The sequence below is a fragment of the Brienomyrus brachyistius genome, chromosome 3 (genome assembly GCF_023856365.1).
Source record: "Brienomyrus brachyistius isolate T26 chromosome 3, BBRACH_0.4, whole genome shotgun sequence".
In the NCBI taxonomy this organism is placed as follows: domain Eukaryota; kingdom Metazoa; phylum Chordata; class Actinopteri; order Osteoglossiformes; family Mormyridae; genus Brienomyrus; species Brienomyrus brachyistius.
The window spans coordinates 27,846,038-27,867,376 of NC_064535.1; the positions used below are offsets into that span (position 1 = coordinate 27,846,038).

General features: G+C 42.2%; 1 protein-coding gene and 2 long non-coding RNA genes across 9 annotated transcripts; 1 reads left to right on the forward strand and 2 right to left on the reverse strand.

The window, feature by feature from the left end:
* The first annotated feature begins 3,268 nt into the window (after positions 1 to 3,268).
* Positions 3,269 to 21,007, forward strand: LOC125738078 (protein mono-ADP-ribosyltransferase PARP12-like). 7 transcript variants are annotated; one of them, XM_049006630.1, is made up of 16 exons: positions 3,274 to 3,854; positions 4,634 to 4,769; positions 5,158 to 5,449; positions 6,011 to 6,061; positions 6,457 to 6,583; positions 6,754 to 6,919; positions 8,330 to 8,453; positions 10,298 to 10,394; positions 10,808 to 10,889; positions 11,210 to 11,340; positions 11,552 to 11,703; positions 14,804 to 15,642; positions 16,306 to 16,461; positions 16,696 to 16,851; positions 16,891 to 17,102; positions 17,220 to 18,806. In XM_049006630.1, the coding sequence occupies exons 1-16, from the start codon at positions 3,577 to 3,579 to the stop codon at positions 17,572 to 17,574; spliced, it is 3,354 nt and encodes a 1,117-aa protein (XP_048862587.1). In that variant the 5' UTR covers positions 3,274 to 3,576; the 3' UTR covers positions 17,575 to 18,806. The 7 variants fall into 7 exon arrangements, with proteins under 7 accessions (XP_048862584.1, XP_048862587.1, XP_048862583.1 ...); XM_049006627.1 differs by having other exon boundaries at positions 3,269 to 3,854; positions 8,333 to 8,453; positions 16,696 to 17,102; XM_049006626.1 differs by having other exon boundaries at positions 16,696 to 17,102.
* On the reverse strand, positions 15,649 to 17,325 carry LOC125738081 (uncharacterized). The gene is made up of 6 exons (XR_007396698.1): positions 17,220 to 17,325; positions 17,025 to 17,102; positions 16,674 to 16,868; positions 16,089 to 16,127; positions 15,855 to 15,932; positions 15,649 to 15,737 (listed from the first exon to the last, which is right to left on the reverse strand). It is a non-coding gene; the product is annotated as an uncharacterized LOC125738081 (long non-coding RNA).
* Positions 18,994 to 19,453, reverse strand: LOC125738083 (uncharacterized). Its single transcript, XR_007396700.1, has 2 exons — positions 19,330 to 19,453; positions 18,994 to 19,290 (listed from the first exon to the last, which is right to left on the reverse strand). It is a non-coding gene; the product is annotated as an uncharacterized LOC125738083 (long non-coding RNA).
* Positions 21,008 to 21,339: the final 332 nt, after the last annotated feature.

Sequence of the window (21,339 nt, forward strand, 5' to 3'; positions counted from 1 at the left end):
TGTATATTTAACACAAGATCACGGGCAGAACAAACACAATGCAGGATACACTCGTCTTACGGTGACGATCCACAATCCTGCTATTGGAAGAGTATATAAATTCATATGCAAACTGAGTATACAGCTTTTTATTTTTCTCTGACTTTACACTGTAAGATATATTTGAATTTCTCATATGCATAAACATTTTTGTTTACCCATACAGCGTGATGAGTGATGAGTACTACAATTCCCAGGATGCTTTGTAAGGGTCAGGGGTTTTTGCAGAAGTAAATGGTTACCTGCATGTTGGCAGTACAGGGTCTCTGCGTCTCATCTATGCCTAACATTACATACAGTACACTGTGTAGCTCTCGTCTGACAGAAAATTTTAGATCTTATTTTACTACACAAGGTCCTAAGTATTTACTTACATTTATTTTATTTAGTTGAGGCCTTTCTCTCAATTTACATACTACAGAGGCAAAGAGTATATTGTGGTGCCGGCAGGGCGCATGTCCCAGCATGCAAGTGTAAATAGCTCTTGTTGCTGTTGTTGATGGATACATTTATCTATTGTCACGTGTGTATTTGCTCGCGTCCAATTCTTGTATGTATTTAGCTTGCATAACTCTCCCACCGTGTGTGTACCTTACAGTTCAGCTTCTGACAACCCTGTGTTTTCCATCTGTGTATACGGTTTAGTGCTTGTTGGACGCCTGTTATAGTCCTGTTAAGAACAGCTGTCAAGGAGTGAAATCGATATAAGTGCAACTAGGCTGAGCATCCAATTAATGCCCATTTATAAGTCTTGTGCTACCTTCCATTTACCTCAGAGGTTGGAAGTTAGAGCTGGGAATGACGTCACACCTGAGTTAACCGCGTTCCAGTACAAGAAATCAGAAAGTAATTTAGCAATACCAGGAACCTAATAAAAAAAAAAACAGGACTTCTTGGTTAGCCGGACAACTTGTCAGATTTAAGGTACCCCAGTTTAAATGGCGTTTATCTTTGTTCGCTTACATTTAGCCCAGATTCCTTTAAATCCAACAAGTTATCCGGCTAAACAAGAAAACTTGCTTTCTGAAACAGGCCCCAGGTTTGTTAGCCATTGTTAGCAATATCAGTTGATAACAACGCATTACGCCAAATTTCGCCCATACAAACACCTAGCAACATGTCCTACAAAATGTCCACTCATGGGGGTGGTGAGCATCTGAGCCCCGACTTCGGCAAAACAGCCAAATGTCTGCGGGCGCTTTAGCAAGGCCACTAACCCCGAGCTCCAGGGGCACCACACACTCTGCTCTGTGACCCCCAAACTACGGAGAGCTATATGGGAGGAGAAGTATTCCAATGTACCTGTACTTGCATTAAATGATTGATTATTTATCACACATAGCAGCTGGACATTACTGTGTGTATGACCCAGTTAATGAAACACAAATAAGACGTAACTGCGAATAAACAGTGTATAACTGCAGCTTCCACTTCTGTTGATAAAAGGAGGCACAGCCTTCTTGGATTCTGAGGTCACAGAGGTTCCTCCAACTTCCCGAGTCGGAATTTCAACTTTGAAATTCTCAAGTAGGAAGTCGAAATTTCCAGCTTCCAAGTTCATATGGAATGATAAACAGCACAGGTTATGTATAATATTTTTATTGCTCATATATTCAAACTCCGGGGGGCAGCATGGTGGTGCAGTGGTTAGCACTGTTGCCTCACACCTCTGGGACCCGGGTTCGAGTCTCCACCTGGGTCACATGTGTGTGGAGTTTGCATGTTCTCCCCATGTCGTCGTGGGGTTTCCTCCGGATACTCCGGTTTCCCCCCACAGTCCAAAGACATGCTGAGGCTAATGGGAGTTGCTAAATTGTGTGAGTGAATGGTGTGTGAGGGAATGGTGTATGAGTGTGCCCTACAATGGGCTGGCCCCCCCATCCTGGGTTGTTCCCTGCCTCGTGCCCATTGCTTCTGGGATCGGCTCCATGACCTAGTAGGATAAGCGGTTAGGAAAATGGATGGATGGATATTCAAACTCTTTCACAATAAAGGTTTGTTTTTTTTCTGTTGGACTTTGGTTTCCAGCTCAGAGAAATGGCATGTAAACTAGTTACACACCCCTGCAACCTTCTGTAAAGGACAGACAGCACTGTGAAATACTAATGAGTCTTACTGACGATCACCAGGCCACACCCATGACACCGATAACAACATTACTGGCACGATACAAGACACAAGAATTAAAACAAAAACTAATTTCTCTAATAACCAAGTTAATGCATTGTTTTTCTACAACAACCAGTTTCTATAATAAACAGCTCTAGTCTCAGGGGCATGGCTATGGGTGGGGTTAAGGTTAGCGAGGGGGCCTTTATCTTTGTTTGTGGGGGGGGGGGGGTGTCGCAGTGCTCACCCAAACGTATCGTCCACCCAACCAAGAAAGACAGATCAAACCTAAACAATTAGTACTGATTTCATAGAATTACTGAATTAATAATATTTACATTCACGTCCCCCCCCCCAAATTAAAATACAGGTGCCCACCCAACATTCCCATATCATCAGAACTTGAGGGACGAAGGACGAGGGCAGGTGGTGTGGTGAAACAAAAGGGGTTTATTGCTAAATGAACAAAGTCTGGAAACAAACAAACAAGTGACCTAGAACAGGATGACTGGACCCAGGCAGGGACACAGGAAGGGCTGTAGCCAGGGTTTGTAAAATAGTGAGGTCCAGGACCCGGGGGTGGGGGGTGGGTCTCGTCAACCATATTATTGATACCGTCCCCTTCATAAGCTCTTTATTTTTTTTTATTAATATGTGAAACGTTAGTTGGTCTAATTTTATTTCAGGTGAATATTCAGCTTCAAATTTTATTTTTAGTTCTTAAAAAATTACCAAGGTCTAGACCTCATTAACCTCATAGCTGGCTACAGCCCTGAACACAGGGGATAGGAAGGTCCAACATGAATGACCAGACTGCAGCTGATTAGACAAACAGGTACTTAAATACAAGGACAAGCGAGAGGCAACAAGCACCAGGCGTGGCTCATCTGGGGCACGTTAGGGATCAGGAGACAGGAGGGTCAAGTGTGACGTGACACATATAGAAAACCCATAACGGTATCCTAGTAACGCCATTAGGAGAAACTGATAAAAACATTAAGAAATTAAGAACAGCCTTTGGTGCTTCCTATTATGGTCTGTGTCAAAGCAAAGACTGCTCAGTGTCCGCCGTGAAGTTTCTCGGCATGTAGACATACATTTTTAAAGGAATACCGCTATACTTGCGAAGCTCAGCCTACCACAATCTCTATAGTTTTATTAGTTACTACAAATATTGGAAGTCGATTCATTATCCTGTTTTTGCAGGTATTATATAATGACATAAACCCGGAAGAACACGAAGTGAATATCCTGGAGTGTCCGAGGTCTTGGCATAAGGAAGATCTTTGGAGCTGAGGTTTAAGTTTCGGTTTCCAGCGAAGTCGAGCGCAAGTACTGCAGTTTCCCAGCTGCATTTATACTCAAGACGCATAAGAGACAGAGGTCATTCTGCATAATACTAGTCGTTAAAAATCTGAATACAGAACAATGGACGCGTTTATAATGAAAATTATTTGCGGCAATAATGGGGCGATGGACTACGAAGAGTTGGTTGATATAGGATCTGGCCTGATGGATTTAAAAGGAGTTTTTGGCATTGTCTTCGGAAATCCCAGGGACTTTTCTGTTGTGGTTTTTAACGGGAAAAAGAGAGTCATCGCAAAAACAAACGTTAGGCTGTGCAAAGTAGGGGGGTGCGTGGACTGCTCTAATTTACACCTGTGTAAGTTTTACCTTTACGGAGACTGCAAAGCCAGCCGGAGGAGGTAAGGAGCCGAATTTACAAAATAACAGCTGGGGCTGTGCATCATATGACGTATACCATAACTTTGGAGACAAAATCTGTACCCTTAATCGGTCTCTTAAGCTTAGTTCTTTATTGTGTACCTGTTACTACATTATTAATAATTTGTTTACGTGCTACTTACTGTTAACTGATATTTTCCATGTGCTCTACATAATATGGGGCAGCAATATTGGTTTTATTCTCAATATGGAATTGCACAGTCCGTTGACAAATAAGCCCATTGGAATTAATGTGGCAATATAAATACATCGGTCAATACTAGATAAAGGTAAAAGCTTATACCTTAAAAAAAATATAAAATATGTTGTGTACAGAATGTAACTGAACATACAAATTGCATGATTTACGAAACAATTCTTGGGCCCCAATTACATTATTAGTTTAATGTATAAAAACTGCAAGTTATTGGAGTATGTGTATGGTTTTCCATGTATATATAAAGATACGGTGCAATAATTTGACCAGTGAATTTTAGCTTTACTGCACTATGTTGACCTTTACTATCATTTAGCACAAAATAAATTTACGTGGCGTAAATCCCAAAGAAAGGTTGACGATACAATAACAAAGTGATTTTCTTGTGTTGTTGATGTGTAACGACGGCGCACTCATAACAATATGAAGCTTAATATGGTAGATCTAGTAGGAATGTGGATTGAGCTTCAGGAAACGTGATGGCAGGGGTGCAGCGCGTGTCCTCTTTTGCTGACGTGAGCTACCGCCGTGTTTCGGGCACAGGAACGGATGCCGTTTTTGCCATGATATGAGTTCGCAGCACAACAGCAAAGTTCTCGCGGAGAATAACCTGCAGCTGCTGGACAGCAAGGAACTACGGACGCTGTTGCTCCAGAATGACAACACCCTCCTGCCTCCGGTAATTTGTTTTAGTGTTTTCTCGTTGCGAGTTTTAAACATGAAACGTGCATTGAGACATGAACTTTTGGAAAGTGTGCAGTTAAATCACAGTAAGGCCCAGTTATGCTAAGATTTTCAGGAAATAAATAAATTCCATAGATGAAGTGGCATTCAAGAAGCCAGGTATGTGACATAGAAATGTGTATATTGCCTTATTAGGCTCACAAAAGTTACACAGACCTGATTTTTACAGATGCATGTAAGGGAACAGTCCTGATATAGTACCTGGCTTGAAATCCAGATGATGTAAGATTTGAACTGCTCAGTGAGATCACATGTCTAAATTCTTGCCCACTGGCATTCTTTGCGTAACAGCTTCCTGACAAATGGGTCACGTTTCTTATCAGGTGTGTGTCTCGTTCAACGAAGGCAGCAAGGAATATGGAAACTGCCCTGAACAAGCGGGCTGTAGGAGGCTCCATGTCTGTGACAAGTACATCCGGGGAATCTGTGATTCTGGGGTGGACTGCTGCAGGTCACATGACTTCTTTGAGCCCCACCCAATGACCATCTTGCAGGATAGAGGAATACCCACTGATCTCATCACATCCATGCTGTCTGTCTACCAGAACATAAGGGCCTTGAAATTTAAAAAAAGTGTGACGAGAGGCGGCCGAGACCAGCAGAAACCCGTTTCAGGTGGTCATTCATTATGTACATTTATCAAATAATGTTGAAATGTTTCAATGACTATTCAGGTAAAAGATTTTCAGATTTATATTGCAGGAATGTACAGAAACCCCAGGTTCGAGTCTCTGCCTGGGTCACATGTGTGCGGAGTTTGCATGTTCTCCCCATGTCGTCGTGGGGTTTCCTCCGGTTACTCCGGTTTCCCCCCACAGTCCAAAAAACATGCTGAAGCCAATTGGAATTGCTAAATTGCCCGTAGGAATGCATGTGTGCGTGACTGGTGTGTGAGTGTGCCCTGCGATGGGTTGGCCCCCATCTTAGGTTGTTTCCTGCCTCATGCCCATTGCTTCCGGGATAGGCTTCGGAACCCCCGCGACCCAGTAGGATAAGCGGTTTGGAAAATGGATGGATGGATGTACAGAAACAGTCTTTCTGTGTGCATTTTGGACAGCTGGACGTTAATGCCTGAAGTAAATTCAAGTAAAAAGGAGAACAAAAGCTTATTGATTGATTCTCAGAAACCATGGAGCTCATCCCTCTGCTATAATATTCATTTTCATTTTCTTTCAGAAAAGACTGAGATCTGCCTTTATTTTGTGAAGGGGAGTTGTAAACAAGGAGGTGAGAGTATGAATATGTGATTAGCCATTATATTTTGTGCTGTATGCGGGCGGCCGGGCGGGCAGACAGACAGACAAGTAGGTAGATAACTGCAGTTTCTGTTTTTGCACATGTACTGTGTCCAGATCTGCGCCTGGAAAGAGTTTCCTTTGAATCATGATGTAAAGTGAAGGGAAAGTCTTCTTTAGTTAAACATCCTGTCCAGGGTGTCCCTGCCTTGTGCCCTGTGCTGCCTGGGTTAGGGTCTAGAAACCCACCTCGCACAACTGGTTTGAAAATGGATGGATCATCAAGAGAAGGTGTTTTATTTATGTTTTGAACGGTCTGATCTGTTGTAAACTTGTATACAAAATTTGAAGTATGTGTTTTCTGTATGTGTTTAATTTCTCTTAAAGGCAAATGTTGGCGTGTCCACTTCAACATGCCCTACAGGTGGGAGGTGCAGGACGAGAAGGGTTGGTCACCACTTCCAAACAATGAAGGAATTGAGAAAGACTATTGTAACCCGGCCATGACGAAGAGGTATATTAAGTCTAATCTGAAACATGATTAAGAAAAGTTCTTGTGAATACTACCAGCCCCCGGGACATCCATAATCCTTAGCAATTGATGCTGATTATCAACTAAGAGTCTGAAATTCATAGAAATCTTGTCTTGGTTTATTCACTAAGTGCTGTTTTCTGGTTCCTCAGTGAAGGACAGGAACCTGTGTGTTTTGACACGATGACACGAGGACTGGCCATAGTGAGACGTCTGTCTACTTTGTCCTCTGTGCAAAAACCTGACTTCATTCTCACCACTGAGTGGGCCTGGTACTGGGAGGATGAGTATGGGAACTGGATCAAGTACGGATCGATGGTAAGTTAAAGAAAGGGGTGAAGATCAGAGTCATCTGTTAATTCTTATACAGTACCTGGCAAAAGTCTGGACACACCTACTGAAAATCATTTGTATAACTTACACGAGGTTCTGTAAGTACTGTATCTTTCTTTGTTCGTAAGATGATAGAGTGCTATAGGGAATGGTCCGGTCCTCGCTATCCCCTGACCTAAACCCTACAGAGCTGGTTTGGGATGAGTTGGATAACAGAGTATGAGCAAGGCAGCCAGCTTGTACCCAGAGTTTGTGTAAACTCCTTCAGGACCATTGGAGGAGCATTCTAGGTGGCTGCATCTGGAAGCTGGTTGAAAGAATGGCGTCATCGAAGCAAATGGGTCTATTTTGAAGAGTGTAAAATCTGAGAACAATTTGAAATGTTGAATACTTCTCTTGGTCGTTGCAATATTTGATATTTGGTATCTCTGCATTGTCTCAAGGCTCTTAATTTTAAGATGACTAACATACGTAAAATAGAGACAAACACAATAAAAGCAGGTGCGTCCAGACTTTTGACTGGTACTTTGTATTTCAGTGCTTACAGTTATATGACGAAATCTGAGTATAACTTTTAGTGAAGAATTAAGGTATAAGAGTAACCTTGTTTATTGAGTTGCTGCAACTGGAATGTCTGAGGTTGGAGTCGTGTCATTTTTTCTGAAATGATGCGTATAACAATGGACACTTTTGACTATTATGCTTATTGCAACAGTGGAAGGAACAGAAAGAGAAGAGCAGGTCTGATAAGAGTCCAGTTCCTGCTCTCCCACATTACGCAGCCCGTATCCCTTTGTACCTGTGACTTGTGGCAGATTCATCCAAGTCATTTTACTAACTATTGTTTTAATGGTGAACATGTTAACATTAATAGCAAACCTGTTACTTGTAATGACTATTTAGCATCAACACACTCATTTCATGCATCTGACATGACGTGATGTGTGCAGTAGCTAAATGAGGGATGCCAAAAAACCTACAGCCTTCGTTTGTGTGTGAGTGTGGGTATACCTATCCTTCTGGGGACATAATGTCCCCATAACGTGATAAATGTCCATTTTTTTTCCCTTTATGGGGACCAGGTTCCTGGTCCCCATAAGGGAAAACTCTATTTTATAAAAATCAGCGACAACTTTGAAAAAGCTTAAAATGCAAAAACTCTTGTATTTTGTTTCGTTACTTATGGTTATGGTTAGGGTAGGGTGGGGGTTAAGGTTGTCATAGTTAGCGTTAGCATTTTTCCCATAGAAGTGAATGAGCGGTCCCCATAAAGATATGTTTACCTGACGTGTGTGTTGTATGTGCATAATGTGTGTATGTGAGAATCTTTTATTTACATAAGAATATACTGCTGTTGTTTGCACAGTGTTGATTTTTCACATGTATCTTCTTCAGCAGCAGGGATCGCACCGATTGTCAAACATCACCAGTGAGGATCTGGAGAGGCAGTACCAGGAAGATAACAGCGCGGAGGTCAAATTTACTGCTGGGAATCAATCATATCAAGTCAATCTGCAAGGTATAGCAATACAAGCTGAGACCATGGAGCTGAGGCATTTACATTTTTTTTTGCAGATTATATTATCCAATGTGATGATCTGTGGTAGAAATTTCGCTGAAGTCGATTTGTTTAAGAGTCTGACAAAACTTTATTACCGCAAAGCTTTTGGGGGATCAGACACTCAACAATATTTCATGCGTCTCATCTGCTCCCGAACAACAATTGCATGCCTCTTTTATAACAAAAAAACGCAACAGTTTACAGACAGCTTAAGGAGGGGCTGGGTATCCGTGGACACCAGCTGCTTCTGCAGACAGGGTCCCGTTATCAGTTCCAGGGAAGGTCAACCTGTTAGAAGCCGATTGTTCTTATGGTTTCCCAAACCCACATCGACAGGCTGTTTCCAGTTACTTTCTCCATCTTACTTTTAAAGTGAAAACCTATTACTTAAGCCAGCTTGCATTATTGCTTTACATGTTTAGTATAATAACTATTTCTAAGCAGCAATTAATCATTCTAATTCTTCTTTGGCTCTCAGCGGTGGCGGACGCTCTTCTCTCCCTCTCCCTCCCCTTATCTTTCCTGCTTTGCTCCTGTCGTATCGTCTAGTCTACTGTCTCACCCTCCCCCCATCCCACGTCTCCGCCGCTTCATACCCCCAGCGTGAACAGGCGGGTCTGTGACCAGCGCCCTCGTGGCTGCAGGACCGGATGGCTGTCTGTCTATGCTGGACTACCTCCACCTCCCCATTTCCCCCACCCGTTGCAAGTCGTGTTGTAAGGTGTAGTGACCATGTGCTTATGTTGCTGAGGTGTTTTTTTCAGTTCCTACAATGTCCTCCCCACTGGAGTACAGTCTGGGGGCTGTTTTTTTATTCTCCTCCTCTCTCCTCATGTTATTCTGATTCTTTTCTTCTCTCTGTTTGCCCCTGTCTCCCGACCTGTCTACCCCCTACTGTGATGTTTGTGTATATGTATGGTCGGTTGATGGCCAGTGTTTTCGCTGGTACTTGTGACTAGTGACATGGTGTATTGCAACAGCAATAAAGAGTTTCATCAATCAAATCAATCAATCAATCAATAATCATTGCAGTTAAATCAACAGTGTTATTATGAATTTCTTTGGTAATTACTGATTTAAATTGCAATTGTATTTGCATTACCACTGATTTTTCTACAACAGTACCATTCAGAAGGCAGGGTCAGACATTGCTTTGCTTAAAGGTCCAGCCACAAAATCACTCTGGCAATCATGGGATTTGAACCAGCAGCCTTCTGATTACAGGCATAGAGTCCTAACGCACCAAGCCACACTCACACATAGATGCTGTCACACAAACAACAACAACAAACAACATGTTTGCCAGTGGTTGGCACTGTTGCCTCACACCTCTGGGACCCGGGTTCGAGTTACATGTTCTCCCCATGATGTCGTGGGGTTTCCTCCGGGTACTCCGGTTTCCCCCCATGGTCCAAAGACATGCTGAGGCTAATTGAGGTTACTAAATTGCCTGTAGGAGTGCGTGTGTGAGTGACTGGTGTGTGAGTGTGCCCTGCGATGGGCTGGCCCCCCCATCCTGGGTTGTTCCCTGCCTCGTGCCCATTGCCCATAGCTTCCAGGATAGGCTCCGGACCCCCCGCAACCCAGGAGGATAAGCGGTTTGGGGGATGGATGGATGGATGAAATATAGTTATTGTAAAAACAATAAAATAGATAAATAGTAGATAAATAATAGATAAATAACTATGAACAAGGTATATAAAAGTGTGTGCAGTTTTATGTCATACCCATCTTGCCGGTTATGGTCAGCTGTGAACGTGAGCTGTGCCACACATTGACCATCATGGCTTCTCCCTGCACAGATATGTCGCAAAGAAACGAAAAGTACAGCACCGTAAGGAGAATCAGGCGCCGCCCTGTGTTTGTGTCATCGGCCGATGCACAGAAGATCAGAACCGGGTAGGTCTGGTCACATGTCATGAAGTGAGAGGAGATAAGAGGCATCTAACCCCAGGGTGAAATATTTGTTGTCCAGCGACATCACAAAATACCAACACAATAACTAATAACGCAAAAGTGTACAATACAGAGCAGGGGGTAAAAAAGTTTTTTTTAAAAAACAAAAACAAACATGGCTTGTAAATGAAACGTAAGATGCATCTTGGAGGATGAACCAAGCCTGAAGGTTCTTCTCAAATGTATACTGCTTATAAAAAGTGGCATTTTAGCATTGAATGTTAGTTTTTGTATTTATCTTGATTAACAGTTTAAATACAGTATGCACAATGGAAGGCAGATCTGAATAATATGACTGCATAGTAAAGATCTACAAGAACATAAATTTATACATCTTTTCTACGTTTTAACTTCAGCAAAAGACCCAACAACACCCAGAATTTTAAAGCACTGCCACAATACTGGGATAAGTCATTGATTCCTGAGACTGGACACAAGGTATACATATATACATATATTTGTATAATGTTAATTAGGGGATGAAATACTGCCACCTTCTGGAAAAACTGGACAAATTCAAGTTATGCTGACTATTAGTTATTAATTTCTTCTGTGCCTTTACAAATTATATCGGAACTCTGCGCATATAACATGTTGTTTACCCTTGAACATGATCCTTGTGTTGAGACTATTAATAAATCGCCATCAGAGTTCAGTGCTGAGCAGAATGTAAACTATGGAGACCATTGTGGATAATGGTGTAAGGTATGCAATTGAATAATATGCACATTTAATCATTTATTCATTTTCCCTTGCAGAAAGTTATGTTGCAGAGTTCAACAGAAGAATATCAGAAAATTCTGGATCTTTTTCAGAAAACAATGCGTGGTTTCAACGTTCAAAGCATAGAAAGAATCCAGAATAGATCTCTGTGGGAAGTGTTTCAATGGTACATATATCCAATGTTTGGAAAAAAACTTTTCAGCTATGATATAATCTGAAAACTGTACAACGTATAATAGGGCTTTAAAAATGGTTTTGATAGCTTCAAAAAATGATTTTGTTTTCCTGGTTTGAATAAATATATCAAAGAGTTGTTATTTTTGGAGTGTTTTGCTTTTTACACTAAATTAAACAATTATGAATGTTTTCCATTTCAGGCAGAGAGACCAGATGAAAAAAATCAACACTGGAAAATACTCTGTAGAGAAATTCCTTTTCCACGGAACCGACTCCAAATACGTGGATGCCATCTGCAAGCAGAACTTCGACTGGAGGATCTGCGGGACACACGGGACGGCCTACGGCAAAGGTGCCTGAATGATTACGCTTATCTGCATCCATTTCTTTGGCGACTGGTTATACTTGCTACAGGCTGGTTCATACTTACTGTGGAAGCGCCACAGTGCACAAAGCTGCTCCAGTCATGTTTATGAAGTGTGGTACAGATTTAAAAATATGTATTCAACTGTGTATTTTGTACTTACACTATGCAAGGTGACAGACCAGTACCTTTGCACCTGGCACCTGCTTCGACGGTTACAAAAATGTATTTCATTTTAGTTTTCAGCCACGTAGAACTTTATAATCCCGTACAAAGGAATCATGTGAATGCTGGTAACGAGGCTTCTCACTTTACGATGGTTGAACGATGGCGAGGTAGTGATGTACATTCACTAGTCATCACATGCCTGGCATCTCAATTTTTCATCTGTCCACGGACGTGTGATATGCTGTTTGATAACTTCTACTAATGCCGGGCGATGGCAGCATCCACCAAGCTACAGTCGTACCTGCTGACATTTTCTCCCCTAGAGACGTGTTGGTTGCGAACGAGTCAAGTCGGCTGTTTTACGTGAACAACATGAGCCGGTTTCCATCCGGCCAGCAAACAGCAATATGTCCTTAGCATGTCCTCTCTTGGTCTGGATGATGTCCTCAAAGGACGTTCTTACAGTAGGACATCCAAATGGAAAGTTTTTTTTTCACACCCTGAAAGGATGTTCTAAGGATGTCTAGAGTGTTATAGACATTTTAAGGACATTCTCAGGACCAATTATGGACATTTTGAGAACATAGTTTGTTGTTGTGTTTTTGAAGGATATCTTTATTTTTCAGTTTATTATGACAGATCGTGCCAATAGCTTTTAAAATGACTTCATTTTATTTGAAGTATTTCTTTGCTTCTTAATGTTCCATGAGGATGTCCAAAGGACATTCTTTCACAACATACAAGGGACAGCCTTAGGACATACCACGGCAGTGACATCACGTCCCCTTTTTGGGGATGTCCATAGGGCAACCGTGTTACTATGAAAATAAATTTCAAAAACAATTATGACAGCTTGCAGGAACAGCATTTAAATATCACCTTGTATAATGTTTACAGTGCAGATCATTGACATTAGGTTTGGCAATATTTACATTTACATTTACAGCATTTGGCAGACGCCCTTAGCCAGAGCGACTTACATAAGTGCTTCAAGACGCTGCGATGAATTTTTCCGATACTAGCTCAGTAAGGACCCAAGCTATAAATACCATCTATCTGAATACCCTGTTGAGAAAGTGCAACAATTTTTATTTTATTTTTTTTGTACACACACACATACACAAGGAAAAGAGCTGGGTAAGAATACAGAGTACTACTTCAGGTATTTCTGAAAAAGGAAAGTTTTGAGTTGTCGCTTGAAGACAGCCAAGGTTTCCGCTGTTCGGACATCAAGGGGGAGTTCATTCCACCAACTAGGTGCCAGGACGGAGAAGAGCCGAGATGTGTGTCGTCCTTGTGCCTTGAGGGGTGGTGGGACCAGTCGAGCAGTGCTGGAGGATCGGAGAGATCGGGGTGCAGTACGGGGTGTGATGAGGTCTTTTAGATAGGATGGTGCCAGACCCTTTTTAGCTTTGTATGCGAGCATCAGTGGAGAACTGGCGTAGGTTGGAATTCAAGTCGAGCAGCTGCATTCTGAATCAGTTGGAGGGGACGGATGGCGCGCAGTGGTAAACCCGCTAGAAGCGAGTTGCAGTAGTCAAGGCGTGAGATGACGAGGGACTGGACGAGTATCTGGGTAGCCTGAGTGGAAAGAAATGGACGTATCCTCCTGATGTTAAAGAGGAGAAACCGACAAGAGCGGGAAGGACTGGTGATATGTGAGGAAAAGGACAACTGATCATCCATGGTAACTCCAAGGTTGCGAGCAGAACCCGAAGGACGGATCAGGGAGTTGTCAAAGGAGATCGCAAGGTCCTGGATGAGTATATGAGTATGAGTAGTTTATGAGTAGTTTACTACTGCTAAACCTAGTCCAGTCATGCAGAATGAAATTACATTGGTGAGTTCTCTAAGTCCGAGCCTGATCCAATTCTTACCATCATCATCATCATTATCTTAGTGGTTATATCACAGATAAGCCTAGTAACCTTCATCCCCTAAAAAAGAAAAACGAACGTCTTTCTGAAAGGAACGTTTCCATAAGATCCCACACCTTTCAAAGAGCCATTGTTCCCATCACTAAAATGATCTGGCTCACTAAAAAGATGCTGACTTCTCATGACTTTCATCCGTGATCTTTGTCTTCTGGAGAAGCTTTTCGTAATGTGAAGTCGATCACAAAACCAGGAACCGTCAACCGATAGCACTTGCCGAGAGGAACAACCATGACACCAGCCCAAACTATCAAAACCACCCCCATGTCAAAACTTGAGGGCAAAAGTTTCACTTTGCTCATACAAATCTTCTTTCTATGCTCGACAGTTTCACATTTGCGTTGTGTTTTATCGCCATTTAGTTTCGACATTCAACTTGCGATATGTTCAACTAACAATGGGTTCACTGGAGTGTAACCCCAATGTATGCCAAGGAGTGCCTGCATTTCTAGTCTTCCTCAGTCAACCTTTCTTCAAATCCTCTAGCCATGTTTGTTTTAGTCTGATCAGGGTAGAAAAGGTGTCTAGATATCATTTTTGATCTGATGATCTTTCCGACTTTCTGTTACTGTTCCCTTGGCTAATGAACAGTCGAGGCACATTCGCATCACAGAGTGGATCATTCGCATTGTTTTAATTTTCGAGTGGTACTTGGCCTCACGGCCGCCATTACAGTACGCACGTGTGGCTGTTGTGTCTGCGCGTGCAGTAAGTATGAACCAGCCCTAACAATAGCTGTATTTATAGTACATAAGTCAAACTAGAAGGTGGAGAAATGTAAGATCATCAGAATATTATTTGTCTTAATTATGTGTGTACAGGTGCATTCTATGCCGCGAGTTCGATCTTTCTGCTAAAAAGTAGACGTAGTTGGTAAATTAAAATAATAATAAAAAGCTTTATGTTTTTCTTTCCAAATATTGTGAAAATTTTTAGAGAGGCTGTCAAGATTTTAAATGTGAATTATTTTTTTTTCTTACTTTCAGGCAGTTACTTTGCCAGGGACGCCAAATACTCACACAGCTACACCAGCTCTTCAGAGCTGAAGACTATGTTTGTTTGTCGAGTGCTGGTGGGAGAGTATACTAGAGGAAACCAAAGTTATGTCCGCCCACCCTCAAAGGATGGAGGAGACACCATTTTCTATGACAGTTGTGTGGACGATGTCAAAAATCCCTCAATATTTGTGGTGTTTGAAAAGCACCAGGTGTATCCTGAATACCTAATCCAATACAATGAAGATACGTGGTCTTCATCTACAGTGACTGTGCAGACAACCCCCTCCTTGCAATATCCAGTGCCAGCCAGTACAGCATATCCTGTGTTCTCCAGTCCAGTCCAAGCTCCTTCTAAGTCTAATGCCACTTCCTCTGCATTGTTCAACCAACTGCAAGTTCCTCCTTCATCCAGTGCCACTTCATCTGCATTGTCCAAACAACTGCAAGCTCCTCCTTCATCCAGTTCCACTTCCTCTACATTGTCCAAACAACTGCAAGCTCCTCCTTCATCCAGTTCCACTTCCTCTGCATTGTTGAACCAACCGCAAGCCCCTGCTTCATCTGGTGCCACTTGGTCTGCAGTCTCCACTGGGATGCAAGCTTCTGCGTCATCCACTGCCATTTCTTCCAAGTCATCAGTAAATGTTATACCTACACAGCTTTACTGGGCCTCCAATTCAACACAGTCCTCCTCCAGCACAAACCCTACTTTATCAAAATCATTATCCCCCACACACAACACCACTACTCAGTACTCTGGAAGCACTGCATCATATTCATTCACCCAAGCTGGCTTAAAAAGCACCTTGACTCGCCCAACCACTCAGGTAGGTTCAACAGTCACCTTGATTCACCCAACTGTTCAGACTAACCCAATAGGCACATTGACTCACCTAACTACTCAGGCTAGCCCAAGAGGCACCTTGATTCACCCAACTTCTCAGGCTAGCTCCATAGGCAGCTTGATTCACCCAACCACTCAGGCAGGTTCAACAGCCAGTTTGATTCACTCAATCACCCAGGCTAGCTCACCAGGCACCTTGATTCACCCAACTGCTCAGGCTAACCGAATAGGCACATTGATTCACCCAACTACTCAGGCTAGCCCAAGAGGCACCTTGATTCACCCAACTGCTCAGGCTAGCTCAGCAGGCACCTTCATTCACCCAACTGCTCAGGCAGGTTCAACAGTCAGTTTGATTCACTCAACCACACAGGCTAGCTCACCGGGCACCTTGATTCACCCAACTGCTCAGGCTAGCCCAAGAGGCACCTTGATTCACCCAACCACTCAGGCAGGTTCAACAGTCACCTTGATTCACCCAACTGTTCAGACTAACCCAATAGGCACCTTGATTCACCCAACTGCTCAGGCAGGTTCAACAGTCAGTTTGATTCACTCAACCACACAGGCTAGCTCACCGGGCACCTTGATTCACCCAACTGCTCAGGCTAGCCCAAGAGGCACCTTGATTCACCCAACCACTCAGGTAGGTTCAACAGTCACCTTGATTCACCCAACTGTTCAGACTAACCCAATAGGCACCTTGATTCACCCAACTGTTCAGACTAACCCAATGGGCACATTGACTCACCTAACTACTCAGGCTAGCCCAAGAGGCACCTTGATTCACCCAACTTCTCAGGCTAGCTCCATAGGCAGCTTGATTCACCCAACCACTCGGGCAGGTTCAACAGTCAGTTTGATTCACTCAACCACACAGGCTAGCTCACCGGGCACCTTGATTCACCCAACTGCTCAGGCTAGCCCAAGAGGCACCTTGATTCACCCAACCACTCGGGCAGGTTCAACAGTCAGTTTGATTCAGTCAACCGCACAGGCTAGCTCACCGGGCACCTTGATTCCCCCAACTGCTCAGGCTAACCGAATAGGCACATTGATTCACCCAACTACTCAGGCTAGCCCAAGAGGCACCTTGATTCACCCAACCACTCAGGCAGGTTCAACAGTCAGTTTGATTCATTCAACCACACAGGCTAGTTCAACAGGCACCTTGATTCATGCAACTGCTCAGGCTAGCTCAGCAGGCACCTTGATTCACCCAACTGCTCAGGCTAACCGAATAGGCACATTGATTCACCCAACTACTCAGGCTGACCCAAGAGGCACCTTGATTCACCCAACCACTCAGGCAGGTTCAACAGGTACCTTGATTCACCCAACTGCTCAGGCTACCCGAATAGGCACATTGATTCACCCAACTACTCAGGCTAACCCAACAGGCACCTTGATTCACCCAACTACTCAGGCTAGCTCAACAGGCACCTTGATTCACCCAACCACACAGGCTAGCCCAAGAGGCACCTTGATTCACCCAACTGCTCAGGCTAACCGAATAAACACATTGATGCGCCCAACTGTTCAGACTAACCCAATAGGCACCTTGATTCACCCAACTACTAAGCCTAACCCAATAGGCACCTTGATTCACCCAACTACTCAGGCTAGCTCAACAGGCACATTGATTCACCCAACTACTCAGGTTAGCCCAAGAGGCACCTTGATTCACCCAAATGCTAAGACTAACCCAAGAGGCACCTTGATTCACCCAACTACTCAGGCTAACCCAATAGGCACCTTGATTCACCCAGCCATACTGGCTAACGCAATAGGCACCTTGATTCGGCCAACCACTCAGGCAGGTTCAACAGTCACTTTGATTCCCCCAATTGCTCAGGTTAGATCAATAAGCACCAGAATTGCCCAACTGCTCGGTCAGGATAAACAGTCAGTTTGAATCACTCAACTGCTCAGGCTAGCTCAATAGGCGCCTTCATTCACCCAAGTGCTCAGGTAAGCTCAGTGGGCACCTTGATTCACTCAGTTGCTCAGACTAGCTCAGTGGGCACCTTGATTTGCCCAGGTGCTCAGGTTAGCTCAACAGTAGGGCTGGGTGATATGACCTCAAATCAATATCATGATTAATTGTACATTTTACCTTGATTACGATTAATGAACGCAAATTTTTTTTTGTTTTACCCTCATATTTTATTGACAAAATTTGTACTGTAAATATGCTAATTAAAGCTGCGATATTCTTTCTAATGAAAGACTGTATATCTTATTTTTAGGGTTCAAAAATAATTGAAGGAAACCATTTATTATTTAATATTTTGATCAACTGAAAACAAAGCACAAATCACTTGAAATGAAAATGTCATGAAAAAGGGCACATTTTAGTTTTAATGTAAAAAGCAAGTTACCAAAAAAAAGCAGAAAATAAGTAGTTTGCATTTCTTGCAAACAAAATAAGCTATTTAAATTGATCAATATAAGCAGATGATCATTATATAATTTTTTTGTTTTTCTTTAGGTCTCAGACAGACTAACTTAATTTTACTGACTCTCAAAATGCAGTGCAATTGTTTCAAACGCTTTTCAAATTACAGTACTGCACAGATGAAATTACTAAACTGGGTATAATTCAAATATACTATAATATAGTACAGTACTTTACATAAAATATAGTTTATTGTAGTTTCATTGCTGCATCTCATTGGCTTGTTTTTGGCAGTTTATCATAAAATTTCAGTTTATATTCATGATTGAGAGAAAATATTCTTTTTCCCCATCATGTTTTCTGTGCACGCAGCATTAGCCTCAGGTAACTAGCCAGAAACGAATGAGTCACTGCAAGGCAAAGTACTGTAGGCAAGTAAAAAAAAAAGTTACTGTAGTTTTAATTTTTTACATATGTGTAAAAAGTATAAAAAGACCCATCACGAACACTGTAAGCAGAGTACTTGATGTACTTGTACAGGAATGGTTTTGATCCATATAAGTGGTTGATCACTGTAGCCCTGATCACTACAGTATAAGCGTTTTCCACTGCATTTAAAATATTGCTAGTGTTGAAGCTGATTGGTGGGGTTACTTTTGGTAGCTGACGATGTTTGCATTTGACCTTTTTTTGCTTGGTGCCATCTTTACTAAAACCACGATGTGTCCAAATGACAGACCTGGCTGTTTCTTTGGTACAAGCTGCCGGAGTTGCTCAGGTGGCTGGGTATTTGAGTTCTCCTCCATGTTGCTTCCATGTCGCAGACAAGGCAGAGTCACGTGACCACACACACAGTAGTATGTTTTTAAGGGGACGGTACGTGAACGCACACTGGGGAAAGTATTAAAAAAAATTTAAATTGTAAGAGAATTTAAGAAAAAAAAACGAAGTAATTGACATGGGGAAGATTACATTGATTAGAACTTATAAATTTGGTTTTCATTAATTTTCAATTAATTGCCCAGCCCTACTCGAAAATTGATTCACCCAAGTTCTCTGGGTTAACTCAGTAAGCACCTTGGTTTGCCCAAAAACTTAGGCTAGTCCAATAAGCACCTTAAATCACCCATAAGCTCAGGTTAGCCCAACAGGCACCTTGACTCACCCGATCCCTCAGGCTAGCCCAACAGGAACCTTGACTCAGCCGATCACTCAGGATAGCTCAACAGGCACCTTGACTCAGCCGATCACTCAGCATAGCTCAACAGGAACCTTGACTCAGCCGATCACTCAGGATAGCTCAACAGGCACCTTGATTCAGCCGATCACTCAGGCTAGCCCAACAGGCACCTTAACTCACCCGATCGCTCGGGCTACCTCAGCTGGCACCTTGACTTACCCGATTGCTCAGGCTAGCTCAGTTGGAACCTTGATTCACTCAGGCAGGTTCAACAGTCAATTTGATTCACTCTACCAAGCAGGTTCAACATGGAACTTTAAATAAAAATTATACAGATTTCTCATTGAAACATTTCTACTTTTTTTTTCTTCCCAGAGTGGCTCAACAAGCAACTATAATCAGCCCTATTTTTACAGCAAAACTGCAAGCTCTCTGATGCAAGAATCTTCTCAGGCAGGCTCAAGAAGCAATCTATCTCAGGGATCACTTCGAAGTCAACCAGCTACCACCCCTCGCCATATTAATGCTTCACCAAAGAAAGATTGTATAATTTTGTAAATGTTTGGCTGTAACTTCACTGTTGCAAAATCCATGCGAAGAGCAGTATAGTTGCCTTCATTATATTTTAAGGCTTTTGATTGCAGAAAAAAATGTAAATCTGAAGCATCTTGATCTAAGAAGTAGCAGTATATTTTGAAAGTGAATAACAGGAAAAATATTACGTGAACTAGTGTGTGAATCCTGCATATTACAAACAACACTAAGCACTTAGTAGAAATGTACATAAAAAAACTAGGACGTTTTGAAACAAGTTAAATTCCTGTCCTGTTAATGCAATATGAATAGTCAAAAAGCATGTTTGTGTTAATTTAAGTGGGGAATAATTATTTTTTATTTGCCCACATAGTGCCCAGAACAGAGAAAGTGTTTATATTTATCTGCTTAACTGGCACATTTTCCAAAACACGTCACGATTTTTCGCCATTACTTGGGTATTTCGTTGGAGCAGTTTTGGTCGGATGCTTTATTCCACGGTACAGTAGTCTCGCCAGTTTTGAAATATCCATGTATCTTTAACTACAAAGGTATTTGTTGCCCTTGGAAAGAATATCGATAGGCAGGGTATACCTCATAAACTGTAGTCAACTGGAAATTTCTGGCCACAGTTTATAAGTAGTTTATGAACCACATGTGGTGGAAATAGTACCCTCCAGTGGTACATAAATGAAATACAGGCCAGTCCCCAGATTACGAACGAGATTCGATCCCTGAATCTGTGTGTATGTCGCATTTGAAGGTCAGTTGGAAAAATAACAATAGATCACATAATAATGATTATTAATATTTTATAAAACAATACTGTATTGTACCTGGAATCCGACTAACTGCTGAAACCGCGCAATGTTTTTATGAGCGTCCTTTATTGTAGTCTGTCCCTAAGAACGAGTTAACCCGGGGACTGTCTACAATGTAGAAACTTTAAATCAGTTTTGCATCAGTGCTGGTATGGACCTGTTATTGATTATTTTTAATTATTTGATGCTGATACTAACTGATCACTTAATTGTAAAAAATTACGTCAGCCTCGGAATGGTGTGTGTGTTTCCTGCGGTGGATTGTCGCTCCATCCTGGCTTGTTCCCTGCCTTGGACCATCCAGGATAGGCTGCAGACCCCTGAATAAGACAAGCAGTTACAGAAAATTGATGGATTAAAGGATGGACGTCAGCCTCGTTATTTGCTTAAACATTAAAGTTGATGTACAGTGAAAGTGGTGTGCTTGTATTTGATTTTATTAGCTAGTACAAAATAAAAACTTTGGGGTAGTTTGCAAACCCTATAGACTATTTAGAGGGTAATAAAACTCTTACATGCATGTAAATGCATGCATATGTGTGCAGGTTTGTCTCGAATGGAAAATGTCACTCCATCCAGCTGACCAACGTTGGCAACCCTGAATCCCTAAACATATTCATTCACCGAAACGCGTTCACGTGTCTCACTATTAAACCAGGAATAACATGATCTGTATCTGATCATGCTGACTAAGATCATGGGTGATAAGTTTTAAAAAAACATCAGGAAAAAAAAAAACAAAATGTG

What these genes read in the sequence shown, in the direction of transcription:
- LOC125738078 (XM_049006626.1), top strand. Translation starts at nt 3,577, where the DNA reads ATGGACGCGTTTATAATGAAAATTATTTGCGGCAATAATGGGGCGATG. An exon ending in AACCCGGCCATGACGAAGAG is followed by an intron (nt 6,584 to 6,753) that starts GTATATTAAGTC and finishes CTGGTTCCTCAG; the next exon opens with TGAAGGACAGGAACCTGTGT. An exon ending in TTCCTGAGACTGGACACAAG is followed by an intron (nt 10,890 to 11,209) that starts GTATACATATAT and finishes TTTCCCTTGCAG; the next exon opens with AAAGTTATGTTGCAGAGTTC.